We start from the raw sequence: 20,894 nt of genomic DNA on the forward strand, positions 1-20,894 counted from the left end.
CCCTTTGACCAGAAACTACTACAGTCATTAGAAAAGATTATTTTTTTTTAGAGCAGCACTCCGATCTCCGGACAAAATTATAAATATGGGTTAATAAAATCTCACGCCCTCCAGTTGTCCCCCTATGTCGTGGATCTGCCGTTTTAAGGTCTGTGTTGTCTCAAAATGTTCACAGCGCTTCTCAGACTGAGTCTAGGACACTCCCTCTATATATGAATTGGACAACACGTGAGCAGCTATGGCCAATCAGAGAACAGTGGGAGAGTCTCAAATTCTAAACTTAGTCTAAGAAGCACTGCAGCCAATTAGGGACAGCGCATAATCGACCTTTAAACGGTTGCTTTAAGAACCAGACCAGATGTATGTCTCCGGTGCAGAAACTCAAAATGCTTCTGCATTTGTCCAAAAATAAAATGTGGGAGCAAATTATAATACAGTAACAGCATTATAACCCCTAAGAGCATTTCAAGTATTAGAAAGTATCCTTTTTTTCATGCAATACCACATGTGTGGCTTCTCTTGCTAATCACTTTCGGGTTTTTTTTTTTTGGTTTTTTTTTACTTTTTTTTTCTTTTTGTCTCACTAGGGGACTTGAAGGCAGGAAGCCCTGATCGCTATTCTAATACACTGCACTACATGTGTAGTGCAGTGTATTAGTCGGGTTCTTTTTTAATACTGCTGTTTAGCCAATGTACGTTTGTACCAGACCCAGCTACAAACATTACCTGGAGGATAGTAGGTCTTAGAATGAAAGCCGGCAGGAGCCTGTTGCAGGAAATTCTGGTGTAAGCTGTAAGGCCATGATCCAGGAATCAATGGGTAGTGAGGAGGTGTACCGCGCTCCCAGGGAAGTGAGGGCTTCACAAACTGTCCTTGGAATCCTTGCTCTATTTCACAAAACAAACACGTAAAATAAGTGGAAATATCATGAACCAATTATTGAAGGTGTCTACAGAAAGAATCATCCATCCATCAGTATGACTTTTTTTTTTTTTTTTAAAGAGCAAGCCTTAGGCCTCTTTCAGACTATGGTATTTTGCAGACAGTAATTTGGAGCGATCATTTAATGAGGCTATTGACATAGGCGTATAAAATACATGCATATTATTAAAATGAAGCCTGTACTATCATCCGTATTGCAAATGTAAAACGCCCATTGAGGTCTATGGAAAGTAAAATACAGATGCATCAGTTTTTCAATCAAAGAGGCTGTCTTATGTCCATCAATCTCCCTAGAAGATGGCCCATTTTTCTGATACAGCCCTGCATAAATTTAAAGGCTAAAAATCCTGGCTACCTTCAGCCACCACTAGAGGGAGCCTAGGAGCTCACTGCATACTGTCTTGTTAATCATATAAGCAGCAAGCTCCGTGTCTAGTGACAGCTGCAGGCACCCTGGAGTTGATGGGCACAATGCATGCTGTGAATATGTTAATGATTGGACGAGCAGGTCCATGTGGTTGCTTCACAATCAGCTGAGCTGGATGCATAACGTCAGATGTTGTAAGTTAAAGGGCTCTGTCTTGGTCACATCTTAAAAAATAAATTTGTAATTATACGATGGCCACCTTAAGTCTGTGGCCACCTTCACGCTCAAACTTATGCACGTTTGTTACTTGGTATTGTATAAGCGTTCGTGTTCTCAATAGGCGTGTTATTATACAGTTAAGTTCACTTTTGCGATCGTTTTTTTGTTTTTTTATTGCTCCAATACATCTAAAATAAAAGCAAAAAGTAACTTTGCAAGTAGTTTATTCAAAATATACTACTGCTTTCTTTGTATCTACTGCTCTAATGCAGACCTGGGCCTCCCAAGCAACCCTAGAGATATAGATATGCAAAGGAGCTGTTGACACAAGCGGAAAAACTTTTTCACTTAAAGAGGCTCTGTCACCAGATTTTGCAGCCCCTATATGCTATTGCAGCAGATCGGCGCTGCAATGTAGATTACAGTAACGTTTTTATTTTTAAAAAACGAGCATTTTTGGCCAAGTTATGACCATTTTTGTATTTATGCAAATGAGGCTTGCAAAAGTCCAAGTGGGCGTGTATTATGTGCGTACATCGGGGCGTTTTTACTACTTTTACTAGCTGGGCGTTCTGATGAGAAGTATCATCCACTTCTCTTCAGAACGCCCAGCTTCTGGCAGATCACGCTGTGTCGTCACTCACGGGTCCTGCATCGTGTCAGACGAGCGGGGACACATCGGCACCAGAGGCACCAGTTGATTCTGCAGCAGCATCGGCGTTTGCAGGTAAGTCGATGTAGCTACTTACCTGCAAACGCTGATGCTGCTGCAGAATCAACTGTAGCCTCTGGTGCCGATGTGTCCTCGCTCGTCTGACACGATGCAGGACCCGTGAGTGACGAGACAGCGTGATCTGCCAGAAGCTGGGCGTTCTGAAGAGAAGTGGATGATACTTCTCGTCAGAACGCCCAGCTAGTAAAAGTAGTAAAAACGCCCCGATGTACGCACATAATACACGCCCACTTGGACTTTTACTTTTAAACACACCCACTTGGACTTTTGCAAGCCTCATTTGCATAAATACAAAAATGGTCATAACTTGGCCAAAAATGCTCGTTTTTTAAAAATAAAAACGTTACTGTAATCTACATTGCAGCGCCTATCTGCTGCAATAGCAGATAGGGGCTGCAAAATCTGGTGACAGAGCCTCTTTAAGACTTTTTCCAAAGTTGCTTAACTTTAAAAAAAAAAAAAAAATGCATTGAAGCAATTAAAAAGTAGTTGTAAGGGTGAACATATCCTTTGAAAGAAAATTAAGAAATATTTTGTGGTTTCCATAACCCAAGGCAATTTTCTGTATCTCCAGGTTTTTCCTATTAAAAAAAAAAGTTAATTTACCTGTACCACCCACAGTTCCATTGTTCACCAGTGAGTTGGGCGCCTGGGAATTGTGCCAATGTCCATCGTGAGAGGAGTTAGGAACGCCTACAGACCTGGCAGCAGGTCCTGCAAAGATGATGCTGGGGTCGTTTAGATTTACTGCACTTTGATTAGCGGTTGAGGGGCTGCTGCTGCCAGATCTGGCTGGATAGGCGACACCACCAGAGTGAGGGGGATTCCCAGAAGAGCGAATTATCTGGCCATGGATGGGCCAAGAGTTGTTGGGAATAGGGATCTGTGGAGGCAGAGGAAGTAACCCAAGATTGTGCAGAGGAGAAAAGTGAGTGGGGGGAGAGTGTGGAAAGTTAAACAAGGGCCGCTGAACCTGGTGCGGATTCTGTACAGGCTGTGTTGGCTGCTGGTTTAGCTTTGTCTGAGGCTTCGTCTGGCCCATGTTGTTTTGTGCAAATTGCTGAGGCTGTGGTGAATACGATGAGTGATGGGATTCCGACTGCAAAGACAGAAAATACATTGTGCGATTTTTATTTTTTTTTAAGGCAGAATTTCAGCTGTGGAAAACAGCTGTAGAGGAAAAACCAAAAACTTTTGTACCCCCTCCCTCTCTTCTGCGTGTAGTACGGCGTCCTAAAATGACGTTGCAGGCCATGTGACTGATTGGCTGCAGCTGTCACATGGGATGAAACGTCATCCCAGGAGGCCGGACTACAGGAAGGAGGAGAGCATTCTGGGTAGGTAGGATTTTTTTTTTTCTTTCTCCCTGAATTGTGATTTGTGCAAGTCGCAACACTTGGCTTTCTGTTGAGGGTTTTGCATCCCTGTTCAATGGGGGAAAGCCCACAACAGAAAAGCAAACGAAAATGCAGCATAAATTGACATGCTGTGGATTCAGGTCAATTAACGCTTACTCTGTGTTTTTTTCCGCAGCGTGGGCATTCGATTTTCTAAATCTCATCCACTTTGATGCTACTGTAAATGCTGTGGAATTTCCAAACAACTCCGTTGCAGAAATTCCATGCTGTTTACGCTACGTAGGAACCCGGCTGTAGGCTCACAAGTTTGAGACTACTGGTCTACAGGGAATACCTATATTCATGGTTAGGCTACGTTCTCACAGGGCGGATACGCCGCGTAAAAGGTACACAGCGTATCTGCCCTGGTGGCTGCAGGGAATTCCGGCAGAAAAAACTTACCGAAATACCTACCTACCCTCTACCCTGCAGCCGGGCCTACTGGGATGACGTTTTACCCATGTGATCGCTGCAGCCTATGATTGACTGCAGCGGTCACAAGAGATGAAACGTCATCCCAGGAGACCAGCCTGGACGAAGAAGCACAGAATTCTGGGTAAGTCTACGTTTTTGTTTTTTTTCCTGAGTTGCTTTCTTTGTGGTGGAACCGCAGCTTTTCCGCTGCAAAAAAAAACCGCAACATCTGCTGTTCTGTTGCGGGCTTTACCTCTCCATTTAATGCAATGGAGAAAACCTGCAACACAAAAGCAGCGAATACAATTGACACGCCGCGGATTAAAAAACCGCACCGCAGGTCAATTTCGGAGTTGTTTACGCTTATCATTTACACAGCGTGTCGATGACATTTGTTCAAATCTCATCCACTTTGCTGCTACTGTTCTATGCTGCGGATTTTCCACCACTAAATACGTTGCAGAAAAATCGCAGTATTTACGCTACGTGTGAACTCTGCCTTATACAAAAGTCATCCAATACACATTTACCGACACTCACTGATTCTGAAGCCTGTCGTGTGCGTGTGGGGCGTTCCATCTGTTGTAATGGGGTGAGAACGGGCTGAGGGACAATGAGGCTCAAGATCTGAGATGCTAAGAAAAAAAAAAAAATAGCGCACAGGTTTAGAATATGATTCTATATCCTGAAATAAAACATTTTTTTTCTACTTTCTTGTATTAATTTTTTTTTTTTTTTTTTTTTAACATTCCTCAGTGAAATTTATCTGCAGGAATGTTCTAGTATAACGAGGGCTATTATTTACTTAGTATGAATCATTACCCAGAATGCTGTTCTTCTGCCGGGCTGAGTTTTCAGGACAGTCCCTTCGTACATGACCCACGTCACCACAGGTAAAGCATCTCTTCTCTCTGAGTTCTCGCTCGTCCTCTTTATTGTCCTTTTCATCGTCCTTCTCATTCTCTTTCTTCTTTATCCTAGGAACAGATGATTCAAGTACAAATGGAAGCAAATCTCTAAATGCTTGATGTGTTGAGAAAATTAAAATGCTTGAATTAGAAAAACTTGGCTGCTTTGGTCCATAAACAGCACCACACCTGTCCTCAGGTTGTGAGTGGTATTGCAGTTCAGCCTTGTTCAGTTCAGCTCATGGACAGTTGTGGTGCTGTTTTTGGAAGAAAGCAGCCATGTTTTACTAATCCTGGACAACACCTTTAACTCTAAGCCTATGGGAGTGATTTAGCAAAACTGATACAAAGGAAAAGCGGAGTAGTTGACCATAGAAACCAGATCTTTTAGAGGCTCTTTTGAACCACCCTTTTCTCTCGCACCAATTTTGATAAATCTCCTGTGTGTTCTGTAGCAAAAGAATCCCATGTAACATGTACAGGACACTGCTGCTTACCTCCTCCTTTTGGGACAATCTTTCATGTAATGGCCGATCTTCCCACACACTCGACAACATCTATCATTAGGAGCCAGCTCCCCGTCCGTCAGGACTTTGGAATCGAAAAAGTATTCCTGCCAAAAACACATTCAAGGTGTAGTCAGGGCGAAACAAAGAAAAGCTCAAATACAGTATCTAAAGGAGAAAAAAAAGAGGGTCATAGGGCAGCACATCGTGTAATAAATCAAACCGGTTTATACGGGAGCGTTACATTATAGGTACCGCACTAGTGCGTGCGCGCGTACAGTAAGTTGTCTGCTGCTATCCTGACCGGTGGGTGATGGATCACCTCCGCTTAATACACTCCAACAAGGAAGCAAAGAAAAATGGGGAATTCCAGAAAAGCGCTGCTGATAGCCAGAGGATTTAGGATCAAAGTTATTTATTAATTAAATCAATTCCATAAATGATGTGGCTGCACGTTTCAACACTGGTCTGGCGTCCTCATCAGGCCATGATAAACCCTCTGGATATCAGCAGCGCTTTCTGGAAATCCCCATCTTTCTTTGCTTCCTTGTTGGAGTGTATTCTTGAAGCTCAAATACAGATCTCCTAACCTCCTCTCCCGATTATTACATCTGCACTACTCCGGTTCTTTATTGGTAGGTCATGCTAGTAGTAGCGGCCTATAAGGCTTCCGTCATATCCGCGTCGAGTTCCGTTAGACCTTTCAGTCGGAGGAACCCATGAACAGAAAGGCCCACGGAAACCATAGCGTCTACGCATTCCATTGATTTCAGTGGTAATGATTCTCTTGCAAATGGTTTCAGTGTCTCCCTTCCGTAAGGTTTCTGTTTTTTTTTAGCGGAAACAATATTTTAGTCGACTGCGCTATTGATTCCTTTAAAACGGAACCTTATTACAACGGTGACAAACAAACCTTTAGCAATGTTTCGGTCACCATTGATATCAATTGTGAGGGAAACGAAAGCTTAGGTTTCCGTTGAGAGGTTAACCCGTCTGAAACTCTGATGGAACTCCTCAACAGAAGGGCAACGGTGATGTGAACAGGCAATTAGTGTTACTTTTTCGAATATTGTTTTTATTTAAATAAAAAAAAAATATTTACTTTCGGAGATACAGCTTGTGTGTCCTGGATACTTAGAAGATGTATCTAGTGCTGAAACCCAAATCAGTCAGGTCAGCGGGACTGACTCCTCCGGAGACGACGCACGCAGGATCCAGCTGTTATCAATCACATCTAAGTTAGGACCTGCTGTCACTGAAGTCCTCTGTCCCGCTGATGTGACCCATTTGGGGTTCAGTAAAAGATACAGCTCCTATTGTCAGGGATCTTTCCTGTGTGTTCCTTTGTTCTGCATAAAGTGCAGTTTTTCTTCCTGGCTGATCTGGGGAAAGCTGTGTACCAACATCTGTGGCTGGTTTACTTCTTTCCAGGCATGCCTTCAGCTTTCAATTTACAGAGGTGGTTATTCGGTGTGAAATAACAGGGGGAAGGAAGACACCCTGAAATACGGACCTGACACGATCTCAAAAAGCAATATATATATTTTTTTTAATAAAAACAAATTCCAAAGTTGCACTAAACATTAGAATACATTGTTTTAGTGTAAAAAAAAAAAAAGTCTTCGAAGGTTTTGGTAGTCTTTAAAACTGCATTGAAAAACCGCATATGTTTTTACAGCGATTTGATGCGCTTGTGTCAAAAATGCATCAAATTGCATGTAAATTTCAGTGCGGTTTTACCGCAACATCTGGATACACCTGGCAGATTTTGTACCTGCTATAGAAAAAAATAAAAAATTCAGATGAATGTAAATGATTTTCAGTTGCAGAAAATTTCTGCAACAAATCTGCTGCGTGTGACTGTACCCTTAGGCCTTGTTCACACTGCAGATTTTGCATGTGTGTATTTTTTTTTTGCCAAAACCAACAGACCTATAAGGCCTACCATTTAGATATTGCTCCGTTTCCAGTCCTGGTTTTGGATTGGAAAATATTCGCAAAGTCTACACTGTAAACAAGACTGGATTCACACACCGCATATTTGTTGTCGATTTTTTAACCAAATTCAGGAGTGGTTTCAAAAGGAACGAGAAACTATTTAATACAAAGAAAAATATTCTGCTGCAAACAAACTATCTATGGGGCATATGGATGTAATAAAGGGGGGGGGGGTCTTCCATTCAGGACCTCCCCTTTATTAGCCATATTGAAGAGCTGTCAGGGTATGTTCACACACAAACTCAAATGTCTGAAAATACGGAGCTGTTTTCAAGGGAAAACCGCTCCTATTTTCAGCCGTTTTTCTATAGTCAATGAAAAACTGCTCCAAAAACGGTTCAAGAAGTGACATGCACTTTTTTACGAGGCCTTTTTTTTACGTGGCAGTTTAAAAAAAAAAAAAAAAAAAAGGCAGCGTAAAAAAAAACGCCCTGTGGGTATGTAATGCCGCTTTTCCCATTGAAAGCAATGGGCAGATGTTTGTAGGAGTTATGCTTCCGATTTTTCGCCTGTGTGAACATACCCTATGAATATGTTCACATGGCATATTTTCAGCTGTTTTTCAGGCTGTAAATGCCCTGAAAAACTGCTAAAAATACAGAGGCTGAACGCCTCCAAACATCTGCCCATTGATTTCAATGGGAAAAAACGGCGTTCCGGCGGAGTGATTTTTTTAATCAGCCGTTGGAAAAAGAGGCCCGTAAAAAAAACAAAAAACGCCTCATAAACAGAAGTGCAGGTCACTTCTTGAGCTGTTTTTCATTGGGTCATTAGAAAAACAGCTCCCAAAAACGTCTGTGAAAAAAAAACGCTTGATGCTTTAAAAACAGCTGAAAATCAGAGGCGATTTTCCCTTAAAGGAAGGGTGTCGCGAATTTTTTTTTTTATATGAATTTGCTTTTAGTGTTTTATTAAAAAAATGTTTTATTTATTTGATGTTTTATTTTTTCACTTTTTCTTCTCTATGGGGCTGCCATTTTTTTCCCATCTCTGTATGTGTCGATTAACGACACATACAGACATGGAATACGGCACATACAGCCCCATAGAGAATGCGAACGGGAGCCGTTCCATCCACTATGCTGTACGCCGTCTGTGTGGGAAAATTACGCACCGCAGCTTGTTTTCCACAACGTCTGAACTAACTTGCTTAAAAATGTATTAAAACAAATATAAAAAACGGCCGCTGGAGAATTCCACTGCGGATTGTCCGCAGCGGAATTCCACCACATCTGAATGTGCCCTAAGGGTATGTTCATGCGGCTTATTTTCCACCTCCAAACATCTGCCCATTGATTTCAATGGGAAAATCGGCGTTTCGTTGGGGCGTGTTTTTTTTTAATGGTGTGTAAAAAAACGAAAAAAAACAAAAAACCCCATGTACGTTTTTGATTGTGTCAATAGAAAAACAGCCCCAAAAACATTTGATGCTTAAACGGCTGAAATTCAGAGGCTGTTTTCCCTTGAAAACTGCTCTGTATTTTACAGCGGTTTTGCGTGTGAACATACCCTGATAGTTGTGCTTTCACTTTTACTATATGTAGGAATGAATATAGGCCACTTTTTAATTAAAAAAAAAACTAAATCCTGGTGCATCAGTGAGGAGGGGAGGCCACGTTCCTTCCAGAAACCTGATCGCTTAGCTTCTATTACCCGGCCCTTCTGTTAAATCATGTCAATATTATCCACAGGATCTAGGTGATCCAGTTGTCAGACGCATGTATTGCAGCCCCTGCTGCCAGTGTTGGACTGTGTTCCTTGGGACCACCACAGAAATTAATTTCAAAGACCCACTTGTACCACTATAAAGAATATGCGCACGTCAACTTTAAATTAATATCATTGTACACACAGCAAAGATCATCAATAATAGGTTATTTGTCACTCAACCAGAGCCAATCACTTTCCACTAAGGTCTGTTTCCTCTGAAGTCTCCTCCAAATAGGGTTCTCTTCTGCTGGATCATGATTGTGCCGGTGCTAGAGCCTCGTGGCGGATCCTCAGGGCTGATCAATGGGCCACATCATTGGAATAAATATATGCACACAAACATTCTCCAACATTGAAATTGCAAACCAAGAAGGACAAGCTGTAAAGTTTTGCAAATCGTGGAAGTCGCAGGTGTCGCTAAGATCTGCAAATGATCACATTTTCAAGCACAGACCTCCAATTCGTGGCATGTGGGAGGCTTAAAAGCCAGATTGAAAACCATTTTTTTTTAGCCACATGAAACCTCAAAAATCAGATCAAGTGGTGTAGGATGATTGTGTGATGCCTCCTGTTAGTCGATGTGCCAGTTCTATCCACTTGTCACAAACGGAGAGGGACAGAATACTTGAACTGAGAGACCTTGGTTTATTACTCCGGCAGATCGCTACACACCTAGGCCGAGATGTCAGCACTGTTAAATGTTGCGTGTCCCGGAGGTTGGGAATGACAGCAGGAGGTGTGTGGAAGTGAACCTCTGCACAGATAGATCGCCTGATTGGAACAATACCGCGTAGTGATCCATTCTGTACTACACATGAAATTGGACGTCACCTCACGAGCCTAGGGCGGCAACCAATGTCAACACAAACCATCAGGTGTTTGCACGACATTGGTCTACGAGAGAGACGTGCGCGCACACGGAGGCTGGAAAGGAGGTCTATCCTCTGCAGCAGACACACAAACAGGACTCATCGCTGAAATGATAGACTGATTGTGGTCTGGAGACCACATGGGCACGCTCTGAAGAGGCCTTCACAAGGAAGTCACACCAGTCCTACTCTCTGGATTATAGTGTGGGGTGACAATGTATGGTAGTCGGACCCCTCTAGTCTTCGTTTCAGGTTCACGAACAGTTCAGCGTTACATTGATTTGGTAGTAGAACCAGTGGTACGGCCATTTCGCCAAAGCAGCCCAGAAGCCATTTTTCAACAGGACAACACCAGGCCGCATGCTGCTCGTGCTACTGTGAGCAGCCTGCATGCCCTAAACGTGCTACCACGGCCTGCAGCCTCTCCGGACTTGTCTCCCATCGAGCACATCTGGGAGACAATGGCAAAGGGAGCTGCCGGCAGACAATCTTGATGAATTGCATTAATCGTGGCATAACATTCCTCAGCCAACCATTAATAACCTCATTGATAGCGTGACAAGACGTGTAAGTGCGTGTATTGCCGCATGTGGGGCTCATACTAGATACTGCATAAATGAAGAGGTTTGGAATATTTTGTTTCCATTTTTTTTATCATTTGCATATCATTAACATGTCTATCCATCCTCTGACTTCCAAAACTTTTCCTTCTTGGTGTTGCTATTTCAATGTTGAGGAGTGTCTATATACATTAGATTCTTATCAGTGGATCTCCCTAAGGGTATGTTCACACGACAGCGTCCGTAACGGCTGAAATTACGGGGATGTTTCCGCCTGAAAACATCCCCGTAATTTCAGCCGTAACGGCATGTGCAGGCGCTTACACGCCGCGTCCATTACGGACATAATTGGCGCTGCTATTCATTGGAGTCAATGAATAACGGCTCCAATTAAGCCCAAAGTGACAGGTCACTTCTTTGACGCGGGCGTCTATTTACGCGCCGTCATTTGACAGCGGCGCGTAAATATACGCCTCGTGTGAACAGACAAACGTCTGCCCATTGCTTTCAATGGGCAGATGTTTGTCAACGCTATTGAGGCGCTATTTTCGGACGTAATTCGGGGCAAAAACGCCAGAATTACGTCCGTAATTAGTGCGTGTGAACACACCCTTAGAATTCACTGGGAATAAGGATCTGCCACTATTTTCAGGATTGATATTCCATAAATATTAATTGTGGATAAAGCCCCTTTAAAGCATAAAGGCTTATAAAAAAGAGTAAAAACTGTAAATTGCCAGCTATACAGACGTATATGTCAGCTGAAGCATTGATACCCACATAGTGACGGGGAAGCCAGCGGTCACCCACCCATATCTCAAAGAATAGCTGGGGGGCAATCTTCATTCCATTTTAGCTAAATTTAGGGTTTATTTTTAAACCTGGTTTACTGAGCAATATAGTAGTGTACAGCATAAATCTTATAGCCGGCCGTTCAAGAACTCAATACAGGTTACAATAGTGAGGAACATAGAAACTTCCATTAACAAACAATAGGTAAAACCCAACACAAGAAAATAAACTTATGTCCGACCCGACAGAAACATATATTGTGATGGCAGGCTATGTAAGAAATCGCAATGGGAGGACAATGAGGTAAGTGAAAAGTCAGAGCGGAATAGAGTCAACAGGAAATCGCACCCCCTCCCCTAAACTTTACGAAACGTGTCTGGGCATTTCATACACAACAATTATTTTCATAGTGTGATCGTGTTCTTCTCATTTAGAACATGTAAAAAGTAAAGTTCAAGAAGAAACTGAACTGGCGTCTGCACTAGAGATGTCAGATCACGTCTTCTCAGACATTTTGTATAGGGGGCAAATGCCCATATGATGGTGCTGTGATGGCATCTAAGGCAAATGGTACAGGGAGTCTCCCCATGCGAATAGGAGAGGTAACACTGATGGATAATATAAAACCGAGTACGTGTATTGTTAGCTGCAGGTCTTGTCCAGGAACTCTGGGTGCTAGACTGGGCGACTTTTTCATTTTGACGCTATTAATACTGCAGAACTGAATGGCACAAGCCATTTCTATCGTCCTTGGGAATGTAGTGACCGGACGTTCTATCATGGTAGTAAAATCTACTGGAGAATTCTGCAATTTTACATTAAAGAGTAAAACCTTACTGCTTCATGCCCAGGTGGTGGATAGAATGGGACGCCAAACAGCTTCCTTCCGTTTATGAACGCCTTCATGATAAAATTAGTCACTGAGGGAGAGAATGGGAGAAAAACACAAGGACAAGATCAGGCTGATGCTCGTGCAAAACATACACAAATCTGGGCCAGTTGTCATTGCAAATTATGTAGTCGTCTAAAGGTGGTTTAACGCAGGCAGATATTCATCCGTATTTACCACCTATTAACGAGCGCGGATCGGCAATACAGCTTGATGATCGACACTCGCTTCAAAAAGTGCAATGATCGGGAGTTTCCGTCCCCATACATTTGCATCTTGTTGGCAACACATACCCGATGGACATAGAGATGTGCTGTCGACTAGCGACCATTTTTCTGGCCACATAAAAGATCCAATCAGCTGATGAACACTCGTTTATCGGTGATCGTTGCCCTATTCTTTGCCAGTGTACAAGGGCCTAGAACCACAATACAGGACACTGATAGTGTGAGATGTACTGAGGACAGTTTTCACCGACCTATATGCATGAACAGTAAAGTAACACATTTTTAGATCTGTTCTTACCGGATTACTGTAGCCATTAATAAATGCAGACTTGGGATTCCATATAAGTGTATAGAAAGTAAAATGGATCTATCTGCACTGCAGGATCAGCTTATCACAATTCATTTAACATGTAGCTCACCTCTTGACAAATCTACAGGGTATTGCTGTAAAGCAGTGGCCGGCAGCACCTCCATCGCGTGCTGCCGGTAGACCCTGGGTCAGGCTGTTTCTAGTTTAGTGCTGGAGACAATTCAGTCAGTACAATTAAATTCATGTAAAGCCGGCCGGGATTTCGGGGCGGAGGTTGAGGATCCGCAGAACCAGCACCACTGAGTGACATTCAGCTCACACAGCTCTGATGCTGCCACCCCCTCAAGGTATTCTTTTTACTTGGGGCCCGGTGGCTGTCACTATTTTTGGGGGAGTCCTGTGGTCGTCACTATTCTACCCCTGCTGCACTTTCACCTGTGACTACAAACATTGCAGATTTTATGGGGATCTACATTTTAAGACCCTAGCTAACTACAAGGCGCAGGAAACGCACAGGGCGACCTGTGTTTTGAGGGAGAAGGAATACAGCAGAAACGTGTGCAATCGTTTGCTGGTATATCAGTCCTCAGATTAGATTTCTAGTACAACGTAATAAATAAAAAAAACGTAACTAAAATAAAACGTAGGAATACATTTAAGGAAAGGGGTCAAGTAAGAGTACTGTAAGGTTTAGAAATACACTCACTTTTTCTCGAGACTCCAGCTCCAAGGTTATGATTGAGGTCGAATGGATCTAAAACATTTAATGGAATAGAAAGTGATCAAAAGGGCTTTCTGAGTTAATAAAAAAAAATGGCCATTGTAGGAGGGATGAAAAAAGAAAAAAAAGAAACATTACTCACCTCACCGATCCCAGTCGTTCCAGGACGCCCACTCCAGACCACCAAGCAGCTGTTTATGGACGTAGCTGCAGCGATGACGTGCCTGTATACCCACTGAGACCGGTGATTGGCTGCAGTGATCATGTGGGTATACAGGCGCATCATCGCTGCAGGTAAGTCAATACACAGCGGCGGGGAGGACTGGAACGACGGGGATCTGTAAGGTGAGTAATAGCTCTTTTTTTACATCCCTCTTACCGTGGCCAATTTTTAAAATAACTCGGGAAAAACTTCTTTAACATTCAGTTTTACAGTTACATTTTTATTTTTGCCTTTTTTTAATACGGCTCCATTCACATCACGTTCGCGGCGTACATGTTAAACGTAGACTGTGACTAACAGCGGCATCCGTCACCCAAAGGACACGCTTTTGGCCTCCATCAGGCTAATGGAGCCCTATGAACATGGGGAACTTTCACGTCATACACATTTAACAAGGCCTAAAACAAAATAAAAAGATTCTGCCTAATACACACCTTCAATGGCGATGCATTTAGATGTCCATTGTTTCTCAAATGTCGTTAGCAATTTTTTCTGCCTTATGCTAATGACGTACTCCTTAAAGTCAAACACTTCTGTATAAAATCGAAGGAACCCGAGCCACAGCTCCCCTAAAGATTCTGTATTCTGTCCTAGAGATGGAAATCTGCTCCTCTGTAACAAAAATATACAATCTCAATAAGGGACACACGCATTTATTAACCTCTACACATGCCAGGTATGAAGTGCTACCAAAATCATGAAGGCCTATACTATTGTGATAATCTGTGTATGTATTAGAAGTGCTAACCTTTCCTAGATAATTCAAACCTTGTGATCTAAGATTGCATTGTAAGCTGTAGTTATGTCACAAGCAAAGATTCTTCCAGTTACACCCGTGCCCTGCGGAGAACCAAATCCCTAAATAAACCATCCCTCAGTAGATAACAATATATTGCCTTTTGCTTAAATGAAATGCATCACCCATATATTTTTTCCTAATTAAAAACAGATACTGATACATAATCTTTTTTTCTCTTCTGTTTTTATTTTCTGATTGTAGATGATTTTATTTTATTTTATGTACATGATTATGGCGGCAGCCATATTGCCTGAGCTGCTTTCAACAGCATTTAGAGATATGTTTTACAGCAGCCACATGGACCGTATGAACCTGTGCACAGCAGGGGACCCATTGACTTCTATGTTAGAGTGATGATTGTCAATGGTGGATCCTGTGTTATCTATATAGAGGTGTTACCAGTCATTGTAATCCTGCCTGTGATGATAATGAGATGACTGCTGAGAAGTGATCTCTACAGAACAGGAAGGGTCAGCCTATTATGAGGCTCAGTGGCCAGAGTGAAAATTGCAAGATTTCAGGATTTTTTAATATAGATGATGACATACGTACGGATCTATATCTTCCTGCCTTGGAATATAGTACTCACCAACTCTTCAATGTTATCAAAGAAAAAGGCATTCCAGCCGTCCACCATCCTCCGGGGAAGAACATGCCCGTCATATATCTAAGTATTACAGAAATAAGACACTTTAACCAGGCTGTCCGGGTTAGAAAATCCATTTTCAAGCAGCCAGTTAGGGAATTCTGAATTAATAGATGGGGTGCCCATTCAGGTCCCTCATCTTTTGGCTAGAACAGTTAAAGGATACAAAAAGCGGCTCTCATTCTAGAAGACCTGGTATGTCCATGCATTACACGTGCAGCCTATTAATCTGAATTAAAACTATTTAATGCTTAATTTCCCCTGTGGTGGCGCTGCAGGGAAATTGAGCACTTGCTAACAGCATCCCCCACAAATTACAGCTGATCGCTCGAGGTCCCAGCAGATTAAGTACTGTAATAAATTCATCCTTGTTTCCCTTGTATGCTTAAGTACCTAAACCCAGCCAACTCCTACCTCTTGTAGCACCGGTATGACGGGGGGATTTCTCTGCTGAAGGTAATACAGGACCATAAGGATGTATGCATATGAAGACAAACTCCCTCTTGATGCATCACCTATATCACAGCGCTGAGGAAAGTAAAAACAACAAGACAAATTTTCAGATTATTAAAAAATATGGGCAAAATAAATGATCACTTAAAAAGAAAGTATCCGTTATATACAATAATACAAGCAAACTTAAGGCCCGGTTCATACCAGCATTGAGCATTCTCTTGTTCTGCTCCATCAGAAGAGAAGAAAATCGGAAATACGGGAAACGCCAGTTCCGTTGCACGACGGACACCACCGGTGGCCGATGTAACCCATTGACTTTAATGAGGTCTCCCTGGTTTTACCGTAAACAATAGCGCAGCCGGATCTGTGACAGAGGCACCTAATGGAGCCTCCAACACAGATGTGAATAATGCCAAAAAGGAAACCATATCCAAAATTAAAATAAATACAATAAATAAATGTGTGAGTGTAAAAAAAAAAGTGAAAAAAGAAAATCACTAATAAAATACTTTGGCTACAAAAGGAATCAAGGGGGTGGGAAATACTGACAAGTTATTCCTCTCTATGGGTGGGAAATATCATAGGGGAGGGCACTTTGGTGACAGTCTTTATAGCAGTCTCAGCTTAGTTTTTCTGTTACACAACTCCAAATACCCTGCAGACAGAAGTAAATGAAAAAATTCTGGCTGCCTTCAGCCACCACTAGGGGGAGCATAGGAGCTTACTGGATACGGTTTATACATTAAACAGAACAACAGAACAGTATGCAGTAAGCTCCCCCTAGTGGCAGCTGCAGGCCATCAGAATTTTAGCATTCAACTCTACATATATGCATGTATATAGCAGAAACATTTTAGACCTAAAAAGTACTTATGACATTGACTTTGAGCTTTCATAAGACATCTTACAAAGACAGTAATCAGAAGAGACTTGCACTGATCATAGTTTCCCTTTATTAATTCCTAATATTTAAATGATCATCAAGTGAGAGGTGTCCTGCTTCAAATACACATGGCATTACAACAGAACCCTGGCACTACCAACATGAATCACCTTAGCAAAGAACTTGACTGCGTATCCCAGGTATTTTACTCTTGGATCAATGGCTGCATATGTGGCCAGCATCCGGGTGTTGTGCTGCGCCTGGAAACAACACAAAGACATGAAGGCTTTAGTTGACAGCACCAGTTTATTATTTAGTTACACAACAAATATAAAAACAATAGTAAAATGTACCAATGTGTTGTACAAACTGATGTCGCCTTCTACTCCACTCTCCCTGTGCTCAAACTTCACGATTGGGACCTTGGCTGTTGTTATTGGTAAAATATTCCTTAAGCCTAAAAAGAACAAAGTTGAGCTCATACATAATAATAAAAACCTTGTGTATAATACAATAGTATATATATATATATCTCCGCAGATCTATACATACCTGGATGTCTTTTTAAAACTTTTGCCAATCCTTCAATTATTTCTTTGCAATTTAGTTTCTGTAAAATATCAGAATGATAAAATAGAAATGAATTTCCTTTCTTTTCACTGCAGTAAGTAAACATCAACTAGATCCTACTTTCTTAACCCCTTAATGACCGGCGTATAGTGTTTTTACGTTGGCTGTTTGGGGTAGTCCTTCTGAAGCGCCGCTTTTTCATGTTGGCACTTCAGAAGAAAGTTTCTAGCATCGTGCGGGGATCTACAGAAGCCCGGGCTGCTGCCAACAGCCTCGGGCAACGATCGGAGACCACTAGCAGTCGGATCATATTTAACCCCTCAGATGCAGCGCTCAATAGCGAGCACCGCATCTGAGTGATTTTAGAGGGAGGGGGCTCCCTCTCACCACACTGGCATCCCCGCGTGCCAATGGTTTCTATGGCAGCCTGGGGGCCCAACAAAGGCCCCCAGGTCTGCCTTTAGTGATTGCCTGTTAGGTCATGCCAGAGGCATGACCTAACAGGTGCCTGTCAGTTTTACACTGACAGGCAATAATACACTGCAATACAGAAGTATTGCAGTGTATTATAAAAGTGATGAAAAGATCTTACAGTAAAGTCCCCTAGTGGGACTAAAAAAAAGTTAAATAAAGTTTGAAATAAATAAATAAATGTCCCAAATAAAAAAAATAATAATAATTTTTCCCCTTACAAAATACTTTATTATGAATAAAAGTAAAAAGTTACGCATATTTGGTATCACCATGTCCGTAACGAACCCAACTTTAAAACGGTTACATTATCTAACCCGCACGGTGAACACCGTAAAAAATAAACTAGAAAACAACGCCGGAATTGCTGTTTTCTGTTAATTCTACCTACAAAAAAATTTGATAAAAAGTGATTAAACAGTCACATCTACTCAATAAAAACTACAAGTCATCCCGCAACAAAAAAGCCCTCATACAGCTGCATCGGTCAAAAAATAAAAAAAGTTATGACTCTTAAAGTATGGCGACACAAAAACAAATAATTTTGAAAAAAAACGTGTTTTTACTGTGTAAAAGTAGGAAAAAAACAAAAAAAAAAACCCTATAAATGTTGGTATCGTCGCAATCATGACGACCCGCTGAATAAAGTTATTATGTTATTTATACCACACTGTAAACGGCGTAAAATTAAGACGCAAAAAAATGGTGACATTTCAGGTTTTTTTTTCCAATACCCCACTAAAAAAAGTTAATAAATAAATTATTTGTACCCCAAAATGGTGCGATTATAAAATACAACTTGTCCCGCAAAAAAAAAAAGTCCTCATACAGCTATGTCGACGGAAAAATCTAAAAGTTATAGATCTTTGAATGTGACGATGGAAAAACCTAAAAAATTTAATTGCATTGCATCTAATGCAAATTCGAGTAAATTTTTAGATGTCGAGATTAGGGACGTCACGATACCAGAATTTGGACTTAGATACCGATACTTTGTGTAGTATTTGCGATTTTGATACCAAAACGATACTTTACCAACAGTAATAAAAAACAAGTTCTTCCATTTTCTGATGTGAGGCTCGAGGTGTGATGATGAATTTTGAATGTGCCTCACACGAATAGTAATTATTCCCATCGTGTTTCTCAGTCATAATGGGTTAATGTGTAAGGTACATGATGGGGTTAATTACTATTAATGTGAGGAACATGGAGGTTAAATTCATCATCGCACCTCGTGCCTCACAATAAGTGAAAGAAAGCCGTTTTGATTTTATTTTTTACAGCGCACACATCATAAATGATCAAAAAATTGTTGTGCAGGTTATTACGGCTGCACCAATACTGAATATGTGTATATTTTATGTATTGAGACTTATTTTTAAGTTTATTGTAAAAAAAAGGTGTATGTGTATTTTTTTAAATGTAATATTACTTTATGTTTAAACTTGAATGTACTGGCATAGATCTATATTACAGTACATTAGCCTGTGTACAAATAGTACATAGGCAGTTGTTAGGACATACCTAACATGCCCTAACAACAGGAAATATGGTAAGACAGCCCTGGGGTCCTTCAATGGACCCTGGGCTGTCTGCCCATATATGGTATGTCCCTCAATCGCATCACAGGGATTCCCTGTGACACGATCCAAGGGGCATCCCCCTTTCTCATTTTCCCCTGAATGCTGCCGTCAGCTTTGATCGCAGCATTCAGGGGAATAGCGGCGGAGATTAGGGTTCTCTGATCTCCGCTGTTATACAGCGGGGCTGCGGCTGTGTAATAGTCATTGCCCCGCTCCTGACATTAAGTACGTGCACGGTCAGCATGAGGTGATGCAGCCAGTGGTGCTGAACTAATGAGCGGCGGCGCAGGCACTGAACACAGAACATAGGGGTGTTTTGCAGTGCACCCGCAATGTTCTGTCTTCCGTGCTACTGCTCATTAGTGCAGCGCTGGCCGCATCGCATCATCCTGACAGCGCGCACTTGTCAGGACTCAGGAGCGGGCAATGGCTGTATTACACATGTATTACACAGCAGCAGCCCCGCTCTCATACATTCATGTGTTGTAATGCTAAGCTGTGTGGCCGTACAGCTAAGTATCGAAATACATGAAATAACGGTATCGAACCGTTTGGGGGTGCACGGTATCGAAACAGTATCAAAGTTTCGATGCATCGTGCATCCCTAGTCGAGATGTGGACACATTTTAGAATCCATACTATGACCACAATGCCCGGACAACCGACAGTTCTCGGTTTACTTCAGTCACGGGAAGTCGAGGTACTGCGACCAGAACATAGACGACACTAAAATATGTCTGCATTATGGCCGTCTGAAAGCGGCCTTAGCTTCCATATTAAATACAACGTACAACACAGAGCATAGTATGGCTGCAGGACTGCAGTACGTACTCATCTTCTTCACAACCCAGAGCGCCGGACCTCAGAAGTTAAACTTTTTACTGATCAATCTCTGACCTATTTTGTGGTTGTGAGCATGATCTTTCTCAACTTCCAAAATCGCTACGGGCAAAAGATGGAGGTTCCAAATTATTAGGTTGGATATTGCCATTATACTATTTAGAAATACTTGTAATCATTTACTGATCATAAAACAATTCTTACCTCTGCATCCTCGTGACCTTCTACAGTCATACAGATGTCAAGGTCGCTGTCCCGAAATCCAAATCCATTCTTGGAGGATCCAAACAAGCACAGTCTGGCATTACCTATTTGGAACATTTAGTCAACATATATTTTTTGTTAGGGGGGATCTCCACCTTTACTTTTTATATGCACTTACATCTTCTAATCTATGAATTACCTTAAAGGGCTTTTCTGGGATTCTACATTGATAGCCTATACTTAGACCATTAATGTGTGATCAGTGGGGGTCCGACACCGGGATTCGAGGGGTTAGCGGCACTAACTGCAGTACCTAACACAGCGACATCAATGAATGTGCAGCCGGTACTACAACCCATTCAAGTGAATGAGACGGAGCTGCAGTATCAGAAGACACGGTATGGACACGTGTCGCAGTACGGAAGTCTGGGGGTTAGAGCGCTGCTGCCCATTCCTCCTTACTAGTGGAGGTCCTGGAGGCGAGATCTCCACCAATTGTACATAACACTTAATATATCATTGATTGCTAGAGAAAACAAGTTAAAGTGAACCAGTCAATAAGACAGGCACTTACAGATTCCTTAATAATGCTAAACTACAGCGCTCAACCATGCAGAAAGTACCAATTACTGGATGCATGAGCTACAGGGAAATCT

The 20,894-nt window shown here is 41.9% G+C and overlaps 1 protein-coding gene across 1 annotated transcript in view; it reads right to left on the reverse strand.

Moving 5' to 3' along the window:
* Positions 1-20,894, reverse strand: part of TUT4 (terminal uridylyl transferase 4) — a 61,080-nt gene that overhangs the window by 3,137 nt on the left and 37,049 nt on the right. The window contains exons 16-29 of the mRNA XM_075833000.1: positions 20,239-20,342; positions 17,123-17,180; positions 16,924-17,027; positions 16,741-16,830; positions 15,646-15,759; positions 15,175-15,252; positions 14,221-14,398; positions 13,549-13,596; positions 12,254-12,336; positions 5,479-5,594; positions 4,896-5,050; positions 4,614-4,708; positions 2,869-3,361; positions 727-888 (exon numbers count right to left, since the gene is read on the reverse strand). Of these exons, the coding sequence (XP_075689115.1) occupies positions 727-888; positions 2,869-3,361; positions 4,614-4,708; positions 4,896-5,050; positions 5,479-5,594; positions 12,254-12,336; positions 13,549-13,596; positions 14,221-14,398; positions 15,175-15,252; positions 15,646-15,759; positions 16,741-16,830; positions 16,924-17,027; positions 17,123-17,180; positions 20,239-20,342 (1,878 nt within the window). The remainder of the gene's footprint in view (positions 1-726; positions 889-2,868; positions 3,362-4,613; positions 4,709-4,895; positions 5,051-5,478; positions 5,595-12,253; positions 12,337-13,548; positions 13,597-14,220; positions 14,399-15,174; positions 15,253-15,645; positions 15,760-16,740; positions 16,831-16,923; positions 17,028-17,122; positions 17,181-20,238; positions 20,343-20,894) is intronic.

The sequence above is a fragment of the Rhinoderma darwinii genome, chromosome 7 (assembly GCF_050947455.1).
Source record: "Rhinoderma darwinii isolate aRhiDar2 chromosome 7, aRhiDar2.hap1, whole genome shotgun sequence".
NCBI lineage: Eukaryota > Metazoa > Chordata > Amphibia > Anura > Rhinodermatidae > Rhinoderma > Rhinoderma darwinii.